Source organism: Brachyistius frenatus, unplaced genomic scaffold (assembly GCF_029030835.1).
Source record: "Brachyistius frenatus isolate BFR_SWC_R1_liver_20210118 unplaced genomic scaffold, ASM2903083v1 Contig_39, whole genome shotgun sequence".
NCBI classification, from domain to species: Eukaryota; Metazoa; Chordata; class Actinopteri; family Embiotocidae; genus Brachyistius; species Brachyistius frenatus.
Genome location: NW_027210638.1, coordinates 381172 through 402500, shown reverse-complemented (window position 1 = coordinate 402500; position 21329 = coordinate 381172). Strand labels below are relative to the sequence as shown.

Sequence of the window (21329 nt, the reverse complement as noted above, 5' to 3'; positions counted from 1 at the left end):
GCATTGCAAGTTTGTTTAAGAGGCTGTATTTTGCACTCAGAGGTGGAGAAGAGGGGGAAGCATTGAGGGGTGCTCCAGCCTAAGTCATGCTCAGTTTAACTGCTGTCTGACTGACTTCCTCTGCAGCCTCCACGTGCATTCACAGTCACAACCAGCACAAGATCACTCAATATACTAATAGTCCAATTCATATAATGTAGACTCGAGGCACACTGCACAAAAATAAGACAACAATGAGCACCCATCTTCTGGACAGAAGCATCATCTTCACAAGTATTTTGTTGTTTGACCAAAGTTCCACTTCTCTAAACACCACTAAACAAGGCATCTTTTCATCGGCGTTAAATTCCGCCACATACCACGCCATTCCCTCTTCTATCTTCTCCCTCCACCCATCTAAAGCTCAATAGGCAGATTATATCAAAACTGGAGAGGAAACTTGGCCACCATTGCTGGAGTGTATTATGTCCAGCACTGTCTGTGACCCGGCAGTGACACACAGATGGCCAACACAGCACAGAGAGGGAGGCCAACAGAGAGAGACGGAGCAGATGTGGCTGAATAGACAGAACTCGCATCCAAATACAGAGTTGAACACATACTCACATGGACACGGGCCTACACATGCACGCAGTTATATACAGATGCAGCCCAAATTAGCGGGATCAGACCCATAGAGACAAATCCTGTGCAAACACGGAGCAACACAAACAAAGGTCAGAGTTTAGTTATCACAGCAGCCATGGACAGTTGTGCCATTGTATGACACAAACCCAAACATGATCCTCAGCATTTACAAAGCAAGATCACACATGTACAGGGTGAATATGTGTAATAAGGAGTCTTAAGTCTACTGTTGAAACACAGCCCAGGCCAACCTGATGATAACTGCTACAACTCTGTCCTAAATTTTATCTAAACATTTTATGATTGGGCACACCTCACTCTTAAATCCCAGTGTATAATAGGGATTCTTAAAGTCACGCCTCCATCGCGCCAAACATATTTTGTTATTAATTTTCCATAATAGTACACATATTTTTCTTTTATTGAATCTGAATGGTTTATTTTGGTTCCAGGAAGCAGTCCACATGCGGTGGATGTGCTGCGCCGATCTTATCAACAGTCAGAGACTACGGCAGAGGGTGTCCTGTCTTGGCAGAGTCTGTTTTCCTGTGCCCACATGTGTTCTCCATATGGCCCTCTAAATGTGCTCCTTCCCTCCACGAACCACAAGGGAATTCCAAGAAGCCTTATTGTACATGGTTTTGGTCTAAATATGCTGCGTGTGTCTCCCTGTGGCTCTTTTAATCACCACATGTCTATCTGGATGACCTTCACCCGACAGGTGATGTTTTTAGGAGATGTTAATGGTTACAAGGTTGCAGATGGAGAAGTTTTGAAAAATACAACTGCAGTATGTACACTTTGTGTGCAAAGTGTGAAGTAAAAAGAGAACAGGAAAATAAGACAGATGAAAGTTTCAAAGGCGAGGACCAGAATCAGAGATTGTAATCAACGTGGGTTGAGAATAAGCCCCTACAACAGTATAAAGACAGATAGAGATGGAAGCTGAGGGATCCTGGTGGGGTTTAATCAAGGTTAAAAAAATAAATTAATAAATTTAAAAAAAAAATTACATGGCCAGGTTTGATAGAGCATAACAAGATAAACACTCTAGATTGGAACCACAGTAAGTTTAACCCACAGCAGTCTGGCTATCAGCACAGCTTGGGGGAGGGATGATACGTCCTGTGATGTGGGCAAAAAGCAGTTCAAACAAGCTGCCGAGCCTCAATGTTTACATACGTGTTGTTGCTGCTGAAGCTGCAGGCTCGACACACAAACAAACACATTCCAGAGTCTGACGAAGACAGACAAGACAGTTGGGAGACGGGCGGGTGGCAAATTGTAGGGGAAGACACAAACAAAACAAGAGGCTGAGTGTTACCCTTATTCATGGTGGTAATGAAAACCCATTGCATCCAGTACTGTCACTGGTCAATGAACTTTTCAAGAGAATAAAAAAAAAGAGCACAACTCCGTATTTCTTGTTCCAAAGAGAGCTGCATCTCCTTTGGTTCAGTCAAACAAGACTAAACACTCACAGTATCCACTCATCACCGATTGAATGCCAGTGTTAACTGTCAATCAGTCAGCCCTCAGTCAATCATGCTGACAGACACACACACACACACACACAAACCGAATATGCCCACACACAAGTACACTGCAGTCTCCCTTTTAAACAGAAAGATACCATCAGAGGAGGGAGACAACACCACTACATCAGAGGAAAAGCATGCAGAAGAAATATCAAAGGGTGCGATGGCCTACTTATGGTGTGCACACATCTCCTGTCATAACCTGTAGTAATGGGCACTTTGCCCACTGAACCTGGCACACTTAAACACTTCTGTGCCACTTTTCCTTTCATCTTAATCGCTCTAACCCACTTCTGCCTCTGGAAAATCGACAGGCTGTTTGGGGCAGTTTGAGAAAATGCTTCCAAACGTCATGCAAGGCATTTACTATTGCTCAACCCATGCGAGGTGAACTGTGAGGGTGGTACTAATTTGTTACGATAAGGACAGTTATATAAAGTATGCCAAATATTTCTAGTGATATATTTTTATCTTAAAGACTCTAAAACCACAATGTGAGGCTCTGGACAGTAAAGAAGTGAGACCAGAAGTCCTTCACAAGTGTCTTTGTCCACTGAAAGTCGTTACGCTCTTGATACACTTAAGTGACTTGATGTAAATCTGAAGGAGAAGCGAGTGTGTGTGTGTGTGTGTGTGTGTGTGTGTGTGTGTGTGTGTGTGTGTGTGTGTGAGAAAGAGGTTTTTCCCCACTCAAACCGTTTTAAAATGTCTTTTTTTCCCTGCTTTTTATTTTGTACTGTCAACTACTGTATATAGTGATAACAAGACATGATTATACTGTAATTGTGTAAATGTGAAAGTCCTCTGTGTCTACAGTGGTGTATTTGTATAAGTAAATCAGTATTTCTATGTATCGCTAAGTGTGAAAGTCATCGTCAGATAGACTTGCGTGCCTAACGGTGAGTCTACCAACGAGTGTGTTTGCTTTTCCAATGCAATATATCTGCCATTCAGCCTCCACACACTGCTTCTCTGACTCCGCCGGACAAAGCGGTCACTGACAGTGTCACAAAAAACTCCCTCTTTCAGTCCGTTTACAAGAACAACAGTTTAGACTTGAAAGGAGAAAAAAAAAATAATAAAAAAATAAAATCAGTTTCCTAGCTTGGCTGAGGAACATCTAAAAGAAGATGTGTTCTTCTTTTTTTTCTTTCTTTTTTTTTTCCAGCGCTGGCTGAAGTGATCACAGTCCTTCCTTTGGCACGGATACATGCATACACTGAAGCAATCCTGCACACGGACACAAACTCTTCCTCAGCTGCAGAGATTTGGCTCGAACCAACCTAGATAAGTCAGCTGGACTCAAACAGATTTCACCAGAGAACACAGTAAGGGGTTATTATATCCGATCCCTGGTCATACAAATCTGTTTCCCCTTAAACTACACACTCGCAGATTCCCCTCTATGCTGTCCCATCTGATCTGTTGGTGTGTAATTAAATATTACAAGCAGATCACCCACAAAATCACCCACAAAATCGACTACAGTGGCTGGCTTCAGTTTTGCTGAAGCACACATGCAGAGAAACTGATACATGCCAGCTAATGCCTATTAGCAATTAGGACTGTGATGGTTGGCATTGATTTTTCCGGGTAAGGAGCCGGCAAACTGATTATTTTAGCAGGGGCTTGTGGTTTGACACAGAGAAGGAGAGTTATTCAAAGTTTGCTCTTTGTGAGATATTTGAACTGAACAAATGTTTAAAGGCAAGGCGGAACTGATGTGCATTGAACAACCAAATTAAAGACTGAATGGAGCACTGTCTAAATGTGTTTTTTTTTTTTTTTACTAAACCATGGTCTGTAACACTTAATCAGACCGTCTCCGAGTTAAATGTGAGAGGGTGGTGTGGTGGCAGGATCGAGAATCTTTTAGGAGCAATTTCTTGCTTTGGTATGATTGCACTTTGTTTGTGTCTGAGTGCGCACAATAAAAGACATTTACATTTTTTTTTACTGTAAGTGAGGAGTATGTTATGCATATAGTCCTTTTTGCATTTTAAATCACAATTAAAGTATATTGTGTATTGAATATTACTTTTCGGAGCATATTTTGACCTGAAGATTTAGAAAGGAAATATACACAAAACCATCTTATTTAATGGGTAGCCTATTTATTTCTTAGCTTTACATATTTGCCTCAAACTCTAATGAAAACTATTTTTGTACCATTTCTACCTTATGTAAAGGTAAGATCTCTAGCAGAGAAGAGAGTAGAAATATATGCCACAATACGTAAATGTTACATGAAGAAAGTCCTTGATTTGCTCTATCCCCTCTTAGTGTGTCTAAACTGTAAAGTTTGATTTCACCTTCTGTTGCACCTTAGTCTCACACATTCAGGCCAATGTTGAGCCATTATTCGTGACGTTGCCATCGTACCCCTTTTTCCTTTTTGGCTTGAGTTGCTGTAGCTATAGATTAATGGGCAGGATGGCCAAACAAAGGCTGGTAACCTGTAGCAACCAAGGCCAATATGATCCAAAGAAGCACTGATTGGCTTGTGCAGAATTTTCTGTCATTTGTGCTCAAAAACACAATTGATTCCTCAGCCTCAGTCCAAGAACAAAGGTCCTCTTCCGGCTCACAGCAACATCATACAAGTGCTTTGATTAGAGACGTGCCTGTGCGAAGTCCATCACTGGGTTTGGCCCTGCATTAGTGACTCATCACTTTCAAAGATGTTCTGGTTATGTCATCTTTATTTTTAAATTCCTAACTTCAGTTCTGCTGTGTATCAACACTATTCCATTTGTGCACAGGTGCGTATGTGTACTTTTTTTTACGGCTGCATATTGGCAAGAATCTGGTAATATGATGCAAATAATGAGATGGGGTTTAAGGTTCAATACATTGAAAAAATAGCACTACTGTTTGTGCAATCTGAGGAAGGAATTGTCACTGATGGAAAAAAAAAGATTTGCCTCTTCCTCTTGTTTGCATTGTGGCTCCAGAAAGCCTCTTGTCAAGAAGGCTCCGAAAAGTCTCTTTTGTTTTCTCTCTTATTTTCAAGAGATTCCTTTTTGTTTTACTTTCTGCATCTAATTGACGACTCCCCTGTGTCCTTATCTTGTGACCTACAACCAACTCAGTATTACCATGCAAAGGAATTAGGGGTGACTGTCAATTGTTTGTCACACTGTATAAAAGCTGCCCTACGGAGGAGATCTGGGAGCAATGCTGGACACCTCTCTTTGAAGGTGGTATGTATTTGCTCCTTCTTGCAAGAATAAATGTCCGATATGTTTGATTTTGAACCAAGCCTCTGAGTAATTTTTCTAACAGTCACAAATCTTTACCTGTACACTATTCATTGAAAATATAACATGATACTCAAGTGGATCCATATTTTCTTACACCCAAGTACTTTTACATGTGAAGTCATGTTTTTCTGGATTTGTGATGTGTGCAGACTCTTTGGGCGAGGTGCATTTTAAGTAACCTCAGGCTGACGCTAATATATTTAAGTCCATTGTTCATTTCTACCCAAGTAGGAGTTTTTTTTTATTCATCTGTGAATAAAAATAAAAGTGAATCATATTTACACAAAAATATGTATGAAATGCATTAAAACTGTAGGTGATATTGGCAATTCCTATATCAGTGTCAAAGTACCACATGTTTTGAGCCAGACTTCACTCTGGGATGATGTGTTGCACTGTGGTTCCTTTCAAACCATTGCTACCATTCAAGCAATGCACTCATCCAATATTCCAACCATCTTCCAGCCAGTCGTCCATTAGCTGCGCCGGCTGCAAGCCCAACCCTACGCGCAGGACCGATTCCCTTGAGAACCACAGCGATGACTCTGACACACCTCCAGCACATTCACCAATGTAAACAAGCCTAAGACATTTAATATCAATTGGACCGTTCCTCTTCTCTGTGAACAGAAGACTAAACTATTGCTCTCCAAGAATGCGATGAGGAAGACTAAATCAAGACATGAAGCAATGAAGGCTTTCAAGTTTGCAATCACTATTTCTGTGTCTCTATTTATGTCACTTGGCCTTTTTTTCCCTCGACTATCTGTCATCCTCATCTCTCTTTGCTTCATCCCTATCAGTGCTTTACTGTAAACAGTGTTAAGACGCATGACTCATGCTGCTGTAATGCAATAGGAAGAGCATTGCTAAAATGAATGGATGTATAGTTCGAAAAAAAAAAAAAGAGAGACGAGCAATTAAATACCAGCTACACACAGGGGAGTCACAGTCTGTTAAGATGGTTATTTGACTTGATCGTTATTAATTTCACAAAGTCAATGACCTGCATCAGAGGATGGGAAATCAATGGGAGGATCCAGAATCCATGTTATTGGCTTTGCAATAGCCAGACCAATCATTTGCAGTATCATATCTGTGAAAGCATTACTCATGGTTTTCCAAGAATGGTCAGTACTCGCAAAAAAACAAAAACGTAAACCGCCACAGATGAGCCTATTGAAACACGTGTGCACCAGCACTCTAATGGGTCAGTGTTTTTACAGCTGGGACCAGACAAGAAGCCAGTGCAAGCAGTGACATGGACCATCACTTTCTGTGTGTGTGTGTGTGTGTGTGTGTGTGTGTATGGCCAGGGGTGGTACATGCACCCGCACATTACACTCGCGCACACACACACACACACACACACACACACACTCACAAACATAAACTGTAATGTTTTGTGGAGGATTTAACCCTGATTATCCACTAAAGCTACATGACTTATTGACTTAACGTAAACACTTGCCTGCTGACAGTGTTCACAAGGATAACCTGAATAAAACTGGATGGTTAAGGCCAACGACTGTATATTAATACCCGAGCAAATCTGCAGCGTGCCCAACACTCAAGCATGGACTTAATATTATTTCACCATAATATTAATGTCCTCATATGTATCCCAAAAGTGCATTTGATCCTGCTCCAGATTTGTGGAACAGGGAGTGTATTTTGTGGGAGTGCTGGTTTCTCCATCTGTGTTGACCACAGTGCTGGGCTGCTCTCCCTACATCTTTCTGCCCACTGTTCCCACGCCTCTTTCTGGGCTAAATACATATTTAGGGAAATACTGAGTAGCAAATCATATACTCTCTCAGTGCACCCCAAACCAATAGCAGCCTTTTTACTACTTTTACAGAGCTGGAGAAGGAAGACTGAATTTTGCTTTAATGTTAGTACTGGACCAAATCTACACTTATCTGTCCAGGTACATTATTTTTGAGCATGAATGCTCTCTTTCACCAAGTCCCTGCTTCAAATTCATGCAATTAATCACATTTGAGCCATAGAGCAACCGCAATTTTCTTCTATTGGCCACAGAAAAGCTTGAATGGAGATGGTGGTAGAGTTAAACTCCATGCTCAAGAACTAATGACCCTGCTACTATGCCTGCCTCTATGGAAAACAACTACAAAGTCTGAGAACTGAGAAGAAGAAATAAAAGCTGTACTTGGAAATTGTCCTTCAAGCCAGACAAGAGTTTAACAAACATCTGTGTGCCAGTCATAAAGATCAATGATTTCATAGCCACTTCCATTGTCTATTAGTGGAGCTACTACTCTGCACTTTAAAATGCAGCACAGTACTAACAATACAAATTATACCAGAAGGAGCTCGCTCATGCTATTTCCTTGTGAGGAGAAATGAATGACAAATAGATTCCTCTGTATAATGGTATTATGCACTGAGTTCAACTAGTGCTGTGGAGCCATTTGAACACATGCAAAGCAGCCTAGACTGGTTGCAGTGGTGTGCAATGTGAACGTGCTCGGGCAACTGTGTGCATGTGTAATGAATAAGATCCTGGCACATTACAATTGGGTTCCTCTAATGCACTCCCTGTAGACCAGAACAAAATAAACAGATAAAGATGAGGTGGACGTGAATGCAATGGCAGAGTAAAAAAAAAAAAAAAAAAAAAAAGAGGAAAAGAAGAGGGAGCCAAAAGCGAGACTGAGCATGAGAGGGCAAGAGGAGAGGAGGGAGGGAAGGAGTTTTCAGTTTTGTTATTGGAGCCGTAGAAGTCATTTCTGACTTAAAGAGTTCCAGATGTGGGTCAGACCCTGAGAAAGAAAAAAGAGTCAGAAAGAGAAATCAAGTGAGAAGGCAGAGTTTTATCAGATTGTGCCATTCCATAATGATCAGTAGTCTACCCGATCTGGTTTGAAAAGGTAAAATGGATCTTTGCTTTTTGTTTAGCATCAGCAGCAGGAGGGTTGCAGAAAGACCCTTTCTGGGTGTGGGATGTCAGGTGGTAAGGTGGTAGAGGGGTATGTGGCTTCCACAGCCCAGTCCTGGGCCTATAAAAAGCTAGGGTGGTCAGAATAATAGTCTGTTGTTATTACACACACACACACACACACACACACACACACACACACACACACACACACACACACACACACACACACACACACACACACACACACACACACACACACACACACACACACACACACACACACAGGTCTTTCTCAGAGCCAATGACTGAATTAAAATAGGCTGGTCTAAACCAAAGCGAAAGACATCTGGTTAAATGGTGGGAAAAAAAAAGCTGCTCTTTAACGTATTTTGCAATGAAATAGCTCCAACTTAAACACATGGCCAGATAACAGGCAAGTTCAGCACACAGCAGCACTCTTGTTTTTAGCACATGCAGGCTGAAAATGGAGCGGATGTGATGATGAAACCAGTGGAAGTTTCACAGAATTTAAAATGTAGACGTGAATAAGTGTGTATGTGTGTGTTAAATGCTGATTGATTTCAGATCTTTACAAAGTTGGCAACATGGGCCTCTTCGCCACATGCATGCCATTCTTGCAAAGAAAGGTGTTCTAGCATGATAATGTCTTAACTCAGATCAGATCGTGAGCCTTCTAATTGCAGCCCTGTCATACTGGCTATGTCCACTTATTTTCTCTCTCTCTGTTGTGCATAATGTACACTAGTGTGCTTCCCCAGCATTTGTTTTCACTCCCTCCGTGTTGAGCTAAGCTGTATGATCACACAACAAAAGGCCATTGTGCTGCAGTAAAAAGCTCTGCTCCAGGGAGCTGGTAGTGGGCCACAAAACAAAGGCTGGTTACATTGTCCGGACACAAGCTCATGAATCAACTCAACACTGGGCTGCCAAAACAGTCATGGAAAGAGCTCTATGAGTATACTAAGGTTTGAGAAAGAGGGCTGAGAAAGAGAGTTGATTGAGGAGGGATGTGATGGTGGAGGGAACAAATGGACAGGGAGCAGGACGCACAGCTGGAGCTGGAAGAGAAAGGAGGAAGAGTGAGATGTAAGATATGTGCGCATGGTGGTGAGTGAAAGGCATCTGTCCAAAAGGAGGAGAGGAGTGCAAGGATGAGGAAATGGAAGAAAGGGAGGATTTTAAAGCAGTGTAGCCAACACAGTAAGAGGCAGAGAAGTGAAGTCAGCATAAAGAGAGCGCTGCGTCAACAGGACTGGAAAGGCTCTCTGCACCCCTAATCACAACAGCAGAACTCATGAGTGACATGTGAGGACTCAATCTTGCAACCGACAGATGACAGCGAATCAGATTTCTCTGCGCAACACAGAATCCAGCGGTCATTTCTTCTCGTGTGACCTCGGTCGGAGAGAAAAGGCTTCCTTTGTTCCTATCAGATGTGTCTGCACTGTTATTTTCCAATTCTGACAAGTCAAATTAGCAACAAATCCATCAAACGCTTATGCACAAAGAGCTGCTATTGTATCCAGCAGCAGCCCACGGTTCACCTTTTCCACACATGGATTGTGAGGGAGTGGAAAGTTGTGACTAGCACTCAGGAAGGAGAAAGTGTGACAGGGAAAAAAATTGTTTGGGATGAATTTTGACATGCAATTAGCCTACCGCGAGCAAAACGGTCACTGAAAGCTACATTGCATCAGCTTACCCGCAGAACAACTGGACATTTTGTTGATTTAAGTGCACTGAAAGGAGACTTTAAAACATATTTACCGTTGGCGTTCTTCCCGCAGATCAGGTGCTCATAGTGTTGCAGGACTCCCCACAGCTCCGCGTCATTGTTCACCACCCCCTCCAGGGCCTCTGCACTCACGGGGGCGCATCCTGACCCTGATTCCGGCCCTGGATGACCCCGCTCGGCCATGAGCACCCGGGCTCCAATCTCCTCTACCAGAGCTTCCATGCACGCAGTTAAGCATATTGCCGCGTACTCGTGAATGCGCACAGAGATGCGGGTGTCCACCATCCAGCGGAAGAAGCGCCCCACGGAGAAGGAGAGGCCGCAGCGGGCGGACTTGCCCTTCCTCAGCAGCTCGCCGGCGCTCATGCTGTACATGGAGATCGCTTTGACCGTAGCAGAGACGCAGTGGTCGGCCAGGGCCCAGCTGAGCACCAGCCTCATGGCGCTCTGCACCTCGAAGCGTGTGCAACGGCAGTGCATGACACTGAGCCGCTGAGCCTCTCTGGAGATGCGGATCAGAGCCCTGCGGAGGAGAGCGGACAGCCGCCTCACAGCCTCCGGAGAGAACACAGACGTGGGCCCCCATTTAATGCTCCCACTCTCGGCCACTTTACGCAAGATCTTGGCCACCTCCTCCTCGGTCCAGGGGAATTCTTCCAGCTCAGGTAAGCGGGGGCACTTGGAGAAGATGTCCTCTGGGTCTTCGGGAAGGACCGTGTTGACCGTGTCCCAGCTGTTGTTCCTGCTGTTCATGGAGCCGGAGTAATACCACCAGTTCCCCCGGTGAGGGGCCGTCATGAAGGCCTGGGAGTTTGACTTGGAGGAGGACAGGCTGAGGGATTTGCAGGAGTCCCCCGCCCCGTAGCCCGAGTCCAGCGTCAGGTCCTCCAGGGTTTTCATGTGGACATTGCTCAAACCAGCCATTATTGCCCAAGTGCGTTCACAGGGACACTTTGGGAGACCTCGTCTGAGGTTTACCTGAAAGTCAATCAAGCAGTCGTGGAAACTCCCCGCCGAGCTGGATGAACTGGTTACACGGCGCAACACTTGTCTGACATGCTGCTGAGTGTAGTTCAATGCAGGGCAGCGAAATACCACTACTAAACAGGCAGATGAAACCTCTCAGTATTCTTGTTAACAAGCGGGGCAGTCAGAAAAAGTTGAGTCGCACCCGTCTCACCTTTCCCCCCGACCAGCACAGGGTTTTAAACTTTCCTCCAGTAATCGCAGTCTTTTAACCTTCGGCCAAATGTCCTCTCGCTCTCTGAGTGCAGCCACACTCAACTTCCCTCATGAGAACAAGCCTCGTTTGATCCGCTCATCAGATTGCAAACTGTTAAGTTTTCGTAGATAACCGTGTAAATAGTCCGAGTTTACTTCATGACTCTCCTCTGACTGCGCCGCGTAACGAACAGGCTGCCGGAGGGACTCTGACATCTACAGATGTTTGAGAGGGAGGGACTGCTGCTGAATGACAACACGGAAGCAGCTCAGCAACCAATCAGGAGATAGCTGATACTTACGTCAGCCAATTAGAGTACACCCCAAAGGTTTCCTCAGCTGGAGGAAAAAGTAAACTTTCTTTTGCCTCGAATGAGCCTCAAACGAACGAAGTTCCTTAACTTGTGTGTCCTATTTGCTCGAGCGCGCTCAACACACTGATGCAGCGTTATTGTAAAATCTTCACATCAATTCAGCAACTTTGGGATCACAATATTTGTTTGTTATCATAAATTGAGAATGATTCAAATATGATTTAATTGACAAAAACATTTTTATTATAAATTTGTGCCTAGTTCCCCAATGTTTCTTCTGGTGAGTTACTAGGAGACAAAACCATCAGTCAGACTCCAGCTCATGTTCACTCACAGGTCTTGGCTTGCTGCCTGCACATGAGCTAATCTCACCTGCAACCTGCAGCAGAAACTGAATCTGTAAAGCCTTCGATAAGGATGTAAAAGGTGGAGTAGTGTTTGCTTGAATTTGACGAGGTTTAGGGTTTTCAGTGATATTGCATTTTAAAAGCTAATTTGGGATTACAAAGGAGACTGAAGTGTTAAAATGTCTTTCTTCTTTCTATTTTTCTTCTGATTTTTCACTTTCAACTGAGGAAATTGGATTGACTAGTCCTCGACATTATGCTCATTTAGTACCAGTGCAGCAGACATAATTCCAAAAAAGTGTCAGGCAGCTCCTGCTTTCACAAAAAGAAAAGTCTGAGAAAACCCTCTTACGAGTTTTGGATCATCGTGTATCTCTGTTTGTGTTTCCTGGTTAAGTGCTGTAACATGCTTCAGTTGAAATAAAGCAAACATGTCGAAGAGGCCCGTGACTGCCTGCTTCTCATCACTCTGCAGTCACATCGACAGGTATAGGGTGGGTCTCCATTGGGACACAGTCCAACACTATTACATAATGGGTATATAGAGCTGAACACTTGCTCTGCATGCCTGTGAGACTGCTGTATATTGTGAAAGTGGCTGTAATGAATGTTTTTCTTGCACATATACAGACCTAAATGTTACAGGACATAGCAGTAAAGTGAAAAAACTGACTCTGATACACACTCACACACAATGAATTACTCAGTCAGGGGAACTCAGGGAGTCATCTTTGCAGTCCAGTTAACCTCCCCAGTTTGGTGCTGTTAGTCAAAGCTATACTCCAGAACAGAAGACACTCAGGGCGTAGAGGAAATCACAGGAGGTTAGCACTTGACTCATGCAGACCTCATGTAGCTGTGGTGTGGACAGTGCTTACCTCATAGTCTTTCTCTGTGTGCATGCAGAAGTCAAGCCAGCCCACCACCCAGAACAAAGCGGCGCACAGGGGGGAATGACAACTCTGCAAATGATTAAAAGTGGTCCAAAACATGTCAGCTCTGCAGGGAATTTTAATTGTTACGATCATAATGTTTGCTTTTCTCTCTGCTTTGGTCATAATACGTGATGGTAGAAGAATTTAAATAGTGTAGTGAGTATAAACAGAGTGAGGGTCGCAGAGGGTTTTAACATGAAATAATATGTAATTGTTTAGTTTTTGTAGCTACAAATAAAATTGTTAGGGCCTGTTGAAATCTTGGCAAAACACACTTAAAGTAGTTTATAGTTTAAATATTTCTTAATCTAGCTAATATGCTTTATTTAGTATTATTATTTATTTTAGTTTATTAAGAAAAAGATCTCAAGGAAAAGGCTTGACAAGTTAACACAGACATTTCTTTTATGCTTTTAAGTGAATTCTATGGATTTGGTTACAAAAATTCTGCTTGATTTACATAAATATGCCTTATGATGTCACACAATCAGAATTAGGTACTCACATGTTGTCGGGAATAGCTGAATTGTTTGCATAGAGGAAGTGACCTGATACACTGTGGGTGTGTTTGTTCATGTGTGGGAGGGGAATTTTTTTTTGTTAATGTCTACTCATTCATACTGTCTGGTATCCCACACTTAGTCAACACACCCCAGGTACATGTGCCTCTGTGGGTGGAGCACCACCATGTGGTCAGATTGGGAATTATTGGGACTACATTAGTTTTTGCTCTAATTTGACAAATATTTAAGGAGGAGACAATAATAAAAAAGTAAACAAACAACAAAAATACATGTAAAATATTATCTGGACGTAAGCATAAAATTTTATTTGCAAAAAACCAACAAATCAAAATAAAAGTACAATACATTCTTAAAACCTTTTCTCTACAAAACAATTTCACAGAAATTACCTTGGAATGTATATTCCTATTTTTCATTTTTATATTTCTTATATATATGTCTATATATGTATATATATATATGTATATATGTACATATATACATATTGTATATATATATATAATATAGTCTTCTATTTAATGTGTTTCCTTTATTTTTAAATAGTCCCATGTCAGTGTTAAATGATGTACAGTATAGACCTTTTTCCTGTAGAGACAAAAAAGGGTCTTGGAGGGCATTTTGACAATCATATAGTCAATAATAGATCATTAGCACTCATCCATATATATGTCCAGCCAAGAACCCTCCAGCCTCTCCCCGTCAATATAAGTACCATGTTGCATAAACATAGGCATTAGGAGCCCGGCCTCCAGTCAAAATAATGGGAGCAGGTGGGGTCCTGCTGGACTGCAGCTGCCAGGGAGTCTCCATTACACCCTCTGTTCCTACTCAGTAGTCATTCTTAACATGTCTACCTCTATGTCTACCTCAACAGTGAGCACTTCATATCATCAAAAAGTTCAACCCAATTATGTCATTCTTTCTTTTACAATAATACGTTGCACAACAAACACACTGACACGTCTGTAATCCAATAAAGACGTTATTTCCCTCTTTTTACAGTGTTGCTGAATTTACAGTGACATTACAGCCTGCTGATAAATAACATTGTATTTCTGTCTGTCCCTGCCCTCTTCAGTCGTTAGTTTAAAAAACTGCCTGCAGCCAAACCCTGATAAAGGCACACATTTGTGAAACAGCCATGCCTTGCCGCATTGTGTCTGACACACAAACTGGTGGCTCCTTCTGTAAGAGCCTTAAACAAGCCCAAAATAAAAGTGTCGATGTTTTCAACAGCAGAGCATTCCCTGTCTCTGTGGTATTTTCATGAGGAATATAGTTTTAATCCCTAAAATCCAATATCTGAAATGCACCACTCAGCTCAGAAAATGCTCAAAACAATGGTATGATAACATTAAATCAAACATTGAAAAGCTTTTTGTTATCCCTGCTCCCCCTTTTACAGTTTTTTGTTCCAGCTGACAATGAGTTTAGAGATCTGGAGGGAATAAAGGATATAGTCAGTAGAGTTTTAAAGTGTGATTTCTTCACAAATTCAGTGTTTCTGAATGGCAAGTAGCAGACCAATTGTTAGTGCATCCTTACTTAGTCAGAATAAATGAAAAACCCTTTTAAATACCTAACAGCAGAGCAAACGTAAGTCAATAATAATAATTTAAAAAAAAATCCAGTTATAACAGATAGCTAGCATCAATATGAATGATCATATGTTAAACTGATATTACAGAATGATGTTTTAGCAGATATAAATAGACAAATTAGTGTGACATTGAGAAGGTTAGAGGAAGAATTGAAGAGAAAAGAGATACAGAGAGAGAGAGGGACAGAGAGAGATATAAAAATGATGTATCCGTTTGGAAAAGGGCTTTTCCTGATTAGAAAACGTTCTGTGGTTCATAATATCAGTTATAACAAGAAGTTCAGCACCTCAGTCGCTCTAGTTAAATTATATCCAACAGGTAGTAGTTGAGATGTATTTAGAAATACTGCTTTACCAAACACAGGGTTCCTCTACTCGAGCTACGCCACCATGTCTGCATCTATCTGAATAACATTTTGACACACATTCTATTAAGCTCCCCGTGTGGGAGTGTTAGAAAAAGATCTTAGGTTGTCTTCACATCTCCTGGTTAGAAAAAAGGTGCTTCTTGTCATCATAAGCACACACAAGCGGCAGCACACTCACACACAAGCACACACTTATATATACATACCCCCCCCCCCCCCACACACACACACACACACACACACACACACACACACACACACACACACACACACAGCTGCTTTCCAGTCTGTCTGAAAACATTGCACCAAAAAGGACAGAGAGGGAGAAGAAAAATAACTCTCTTCTCTCTGTACAGTAGTTCAGTCAGTGAGGCAAAGTGATGACTCACGTCTGTCTGCGTTACAGTAAAAAGCACACCTCCAAATTTCAGATTTGGACTCAGTTCCCCTCACACAGACAAATGCACAAGAGGGCCTGATGTCGAAACAAAGGTGTCCCTGACAAAAGCCTGTTTCAAAAAAAGGCAGAGTTCAGGCAGTGAGCGAGCTCCAACAGGTCTCTCTCACACACACAGTGGATCTGCAGGTAGTTTTTTTTTTAGGATCCTCCAACCAACAGCTATCCCTTTGGAGTTTTCTTGTTTTGGGCATTCCACATGCCTCTTTTGGAGTGGTAGTAGTGAAAGAAGTTCCTCAAGCGTAATCGCTCTACTTCCAAACCATTCTGCAGCACCCTGGAGGGAAGGGAAGGAAAGACACAGTTGTTTTCTTGTTGTCAGGCCACTGTGATTACATCTGGGTGGCTTTTAGACAAACAAATAGTTTAGGTTTTATTTGTTCAAGTTTTGAACTTGCCAGGCTTGAGATTCCCTCCAATCGTATACAAATAATATCAGTAAAAGTCTGTTTGTGATGGTTTAAATATACACATAATACATCTTAAAAGTTAAAAGAAATACAAATTTCATCAACATTTATAATTTTCTGCCATGGAGGCAGCAACCTGGGAGATGGACATCTTAAAACCTGGACAGAATCTAGAGAAACTAAAACTATCTGCCTGGCTCAAGGGCTAGATGTGTGTTTTTTTTTTTAAACAAACCCTTTAATTGGCTGCTTCTAAGTTTTAATAGAAGCATCCTTTCTTGATGTTAGTAGAAGGACGTACGTTCACACGTTGAATATTTGTCATAGATCTTGTCCAAAATGTTCGTTAGTCAAACATTTGGAAGCTTGCAATACACAAACTTCTATGTAAAACCCACTCTGCCTTTAAGAGGTGTTTAATGTTTAACTCTAAAATCTACTATACAGAGACACCCTTTCTCACAAATTTTTTTTATTTAGAAAGCTTTTAGTAGGGTTTGTGCTGTATTGTTGCAGGGTTACCTGTCTAGCAGCTCCCAATCCTCTCCACCCCAGCGGTCTTTGAATTCCTCGGTGTTCATTCCTCCAATCTTATCAAAATCCGACCTATAGATTCCAAACAGGCCGAAGCCGTTTACCTCCCAGTAACCTGAAAGCCAAGAAAGGGAACTATGAGCAAGTAATTATGATAAAAAAGAAAGTCTGACACTGTATATGCTCCTAATGCAAGTGTGTTTATTATGCATGAAAATGCATGGAAACCTGTCGATAGATAGATAGTTATATACTTTATTAATCCCTCAGAGGGAAATTTTTAATTCACAGTACAGTAGTTGTCTGTAACTGGTTAATGAGTGGTTAAGACAAAAAAACAACAACTGTTAATATGTAAATGTGATTACTCCTGTATGAGGACAGACATATTTCTGCATGCTTGTAATGTGTGTGTGTGTGTGTGTGTGTGTATTGTGTGTTACCATCAGGCTCCTGAGGTGAACTACCGCAGCTGAGTCTCATGACAATGGGGGCAAAAGCGAGGCGTCCCTCAACACAGTGCTTCCTGATGCTTTCCAAGATGTTGAGAGGAAAGTGGATGTGCAGATCACACAGGAACACGATACTGTGACTATCCTGTGAGAGAAAATGCAAACAAACACTCACATACATGTTTATTAAATCAAAACAATCTCTAAATCTTCCTGTGTACCAGGAGGAAGAAAAGTGTGTGTGGTGATAGTGTGTATGAGCTATTGCAAGTGTGAATGTTTGCATATCCCTTATATGGGATTGTAGGATTAAAAGAGAGTGGCGAAGTCTGGGCACACCATCAGTGGCTTGTCTTCACTTCAAGAACCCGCAGGTCATTTAGACATGAGTGACAGCCCTGTCATCCTTCGATGACAGCACTGACACTCGACTGACGGATCAATGTCTGTCAAAATTTCCAGCCGCTCCGAGCCCCCCATCGGTGGGTGTGCAAGCGTGTGTGATAGAGAGACAGCCAGAGAATGGTGTAAGGGCCCATGCACACAAATAACCTGTGAGAGGGAGTGGATGTGACAGCTATGGTATACACATGACAGAAGAACTGCAGCTATCTGTCTAAGCAATTCCCCGTCATCCACAGCTGGGCTCTGTGGGAGAGGGCCAAGGGAGGCAGGAGGAGGCTCGGAGATAAGGGCGAGATCCGCAACCCGTGACAGACCAGCCTAGCAGTGATGTATTCATTATGCATGAGTGTTCTTCCCGTCTGTCCATCAGCCAGTAAAGGTCATGTGGTCAGTGTGAGTGTCTGACCTTCAGTGAGTGCCTTTTTCATGCCAGCTCACATATTGTTGTCTTCCCTCTGTGTGTTTGTGTCTCTGACCTCGATCGTGTCCACTCCAATCTGCAGTCCTGCTGAGCGCTCAAAGTTCCCTTCTCTACGAAGATACTCATATCTGCCCAAACACAAATATACACACAAAGTTAAATGGTACAAAATCTTCTATGATTTATCTTAAGTCATATTTCATGGAGCTGCATGTCTCTGCCCTGCGCTTGTCGTCTCCACCAACAGTTCTTCTCTTCTATCTCTATGCTGTCCTTTTCTCTCTATGCTCTCCTCTCACCCCAACCGGTGGAGGCAGATGGCCACCCACCTCTGAGCCTGGTTCTGTCGGAGATTTCTTCCTGTTAAGAGGGAGTTTTTCCTTCCCTCTGTTGGAGGTTTTTCTCCCTTAAAGAGGAGTTTTTTTTCCCCCTCCTAGCTTATGTGGGAATTGTTGAATTGTTGGGTTTCTCTGTTTAATATTATAAAGTCTTGCTGTACAGACTTTAATGTGTTCAGTGCCATGAAATAACCTATGTTGTGATTTGGTGCTATATAAATAAAGTTGAATTGAATTGAATTGAATATTTCATAGTCGCTTGTGTTGCATGCACACACCTTGGCACACTGCTCTCCCTAAGTGCCTGCTCCACGTCCATGTCTTCACTCTCAAAGTCGACAATGATGATGCTGAAGTTGTCATCCTTTGTCTGCCGATGAAGTTTCTCCATGTCAGAGATAAACTGTTGTACCCATCGAGCCTGGTTTTTCACTGTTGGACAGTAGGACCGAAGAAAGAATGGGACAGGAAGTTAGGAAAACAAAACAATTCAAAGAAATTACTCTTCTGAAAAGTACTTTAATGATGTGTATTCGGAAGAGATCATTTGACTGACCTGGCACCACAAAGTGCACCATGACATCTCTCCTCCACTGCAGCATGACTGGCTCGCAGAGCAGAGGCTTAGCATAGGCAGTGCTCCACGGCGTCGCTGCGGGCCGGGCGGGGGACCTGGTGGGAGGAGGTGGCGGTGGGGTGGTGAGGCTGGGCGTGGCAGCAGAGGGGACCGAAGCCAGAGCCGAGGCCGGGGCAGAGTCGGTGTTCTCCAGGCTTTCCTCTCCTTGCCTGCCGCGGTGGAGCAGCAGGTAAATGTATTCTGAAAGACGCACCACATTGCGGCCTCTCTCCATGAGCTCCAGCTCCACCAGGTAGCGGTTCCCTCTTGCCGAGTCGCGCCGCTTCTCAATGTTGATGATGCGCAGCAGGGTGTAGATCCTGCGGCACAGATGGAAAACATTAAGAAAACACACAACAGTTGTAAACACTCGGAAATAGGATATGAAACAAAGAAAACACTATTTCATACATCATTGTAACAACTGGGTTCATTATTGTATAGGCAGACCACTTCAGAAACGCTCATTATCTGTGGCGCTGCGAAGTTAGCATAGTTGATGGAGGCGGAAAATGAAAACAGAAACTACTTCACGCAGATCACATCGAGGTTTGTAAGCACTACTGTAGAAAATGGTAATCGGTACACTGAGGTCTACTAACCAGACGTCAAAGCACCAGGGCATGACCAATATGTTCTCCGTTAAATTAATTTGGACTTTACATAAAAAAACGCATTTGAACTTGCAAGGTTGCAGAGAAACATAAGCCCTCTTTGTCTCATATTATTCCCCCTCCCTCCCCTTTATACTCACCCTCCATTGCGCTCATTGAGTTTCTCCATATACTGTGCCAGCACGTCCACCACCTCACTCTCTGCCAGCTGGAGGTTGCCAGATACATTGCAGCGCAGATCATTCCAGTCAGAGCGCAGCAGCTCAAAGTCCATCGGATTGACTGAGAAGGTCCTTTGCCAGTTGATGCTCTCCTCTGCCCAACCTGGCCGAGCCTCGACCTCCTCGTAGCTGTAGTCCGACATTTCGCCCTCCTCTGGCTCTGGCTCGGTATCACGGTCAGGTTCAGGATTAGAGCGGTTTGTATCTTGGCCCAAGTTTGCTGGGTTGTGGTCTGGGTCTGGCTGCTGCTGGGACTCTGTAATCTCTGAAGTCCGGAGATAAGAAGTGACCTGTGATTGACCTTGGATTGCGTTTTCTGTAGAGTTTAACCTTGACGGGGTAACCAGAGGAGGAGGAGGGGGATCTTGGTGATAGGATCGTTTAATGAGGAGCTCTCCTTTTCTAGGTAGATCAGCTGTGATGGTACTCTTTAAATCCTGGGACTCCCCTTTCCTTTTGCTTCTCGCTGGTTGTTTTGCACCTGCTGCTTTGTTGCTAGACTTCTGTACACTTTCATTCTGTATGCTGATGCTTCCATTGTGAGAGGATGCCTTACCTTCTTTTGTGGGGGGGTTGGGCCAGAGCTGAGGGGCACTAATTAGGCTCCTGCCTCCGTTTACACCTCCACCACCATGTGCTTTGGCCCCCAGGTTGACCAGTCTGGTGGTTTTCCCAGTTTGGTACAAAAAGACTCCTGGGAAAACCTCTCTCGGGTGGCGAGATGCCCTCTCCTCCCTCCTCTCTCGACGCTGCTCCCTCTCCCTCTCCTTCTCCCTCTCCTTTGCAGGCCGGGGCCTGGTGATGTAGATCTTGTTCTGCTCCCTCTTCTCCTTCTTGTTTCCAGTGAGCTTATTGTTGTTATCGTGGAGGTGGTTGCTATGGGCGGAGTTGCTGAGGATCTGCCGGGCTCTGCTGGCGAGGGCGGAGAGGGAGGACTTTTGGGGGAAAAGAAGCGAGGACTTGCTGAGTTTAGGCCGTGTCTCAGCTCCCTTCTCTCCTCCTCCACCACCCGTTCCTTTTCTGACAGGGTCGAGCTCTGCAGGACCAGTGTGCATCCCGGAAAGAGAGCGACCTCTAACCACACTGTCCATGTCGGGCTGAAGAACCCTTAGTTGGGCCTCTTCAAGTCCCTTGCTGGTATCCTGTCTCATATTCCCCCTGGTGTGATCTCTTCCCCATTCTCTGTCCAGATCCCTCCCCATCTGTCTATCTCTGTGAGGAAAATGTCTCTTTTCTCTGGAGTGTATGATACTGTTGACTGCTCCCTCCTCTTCATCATTAGGGTCTTCCTCTTCTTCCTCCTCTTCTCGGCCAGCTGGTGTGGGCCCAGGCTTTGAGTGCTGATGAGAAGGGTTTGAGGTATGGCCGGTCTGGCTGGGATTAGAGGGCTTTTTGGGCGACTGTGTGCCAACGATCTCTGCTTCATCCTCTGCATCTACCATCTCCTCTTCCTCTAGGAAATC

At 43.4% G+C, this 21329-nt stretch overlaps 2 protein-coding genes across 2 annotated transcripts in view; both read right to left on the bottom strand.

Annotated features, from left to right (window-relative positions):
* Positions 1 to 11516, bottom strand: part of abtb2b (ankyrin repeat and BTB (POZ) domain containing 2b) — a 43776-nt gene extending 32260 nt beyond the window's left edge. Inside the window, exon 1 of the mRNA XM_069701858.1 lies at positions 10122 to 11516. Within this exon, the coding sequence (XP_069557959.1) occupies positions 10122 to 11013 (892 nt within the window). The 5' untranslated portion in view covers positions 11014 to 11516. The remainder of the gene's footprint in view (positions 1 to 10121) is intronic.
* Positions 11517 to 13702: 2186 nt separating this feature from the next.
* The window catches only part of b4galnt4a (beta-1,4-N-acetyl-galactosaminyl transferase 4a), a 127519-nt gene continuing 119892 nt past the window's right edge, over positions 13703 to 21329 (bottom strand). Inside the window, exons 14-20 of the mRNA XM_069701857.1 lie at positions 19786 to 21328; positions 18972 to 19351; positions 18694 to 18847; positions 18133 to 18205; positions 17243 to 17396; positions 16788 to 16914; positions 13703 to 16132 (exon numbers count right to left, since the gene is read on the bottom strand). Of these exons, the coding sequence (XP_069557958.1) occupies positions 16018 to 16132; positions 16788 to 16914; positions 17243 to 17396; positions 18133 to 18205; positions 18694 to 18847; positions 18972 to 19351; positions 19786 to 21328 (2546 nt within the window). The 3' untranslated portion in view covers positions 13703 to 16017. The remainder of the gene's footprint in view (positions 16133 to 16787; positions 16915 to 17242; positions 17397 to 18132; positions 18206 to 18693; positions 18848 to 18971; positions 19352 to 19785; position 21329) is intronic.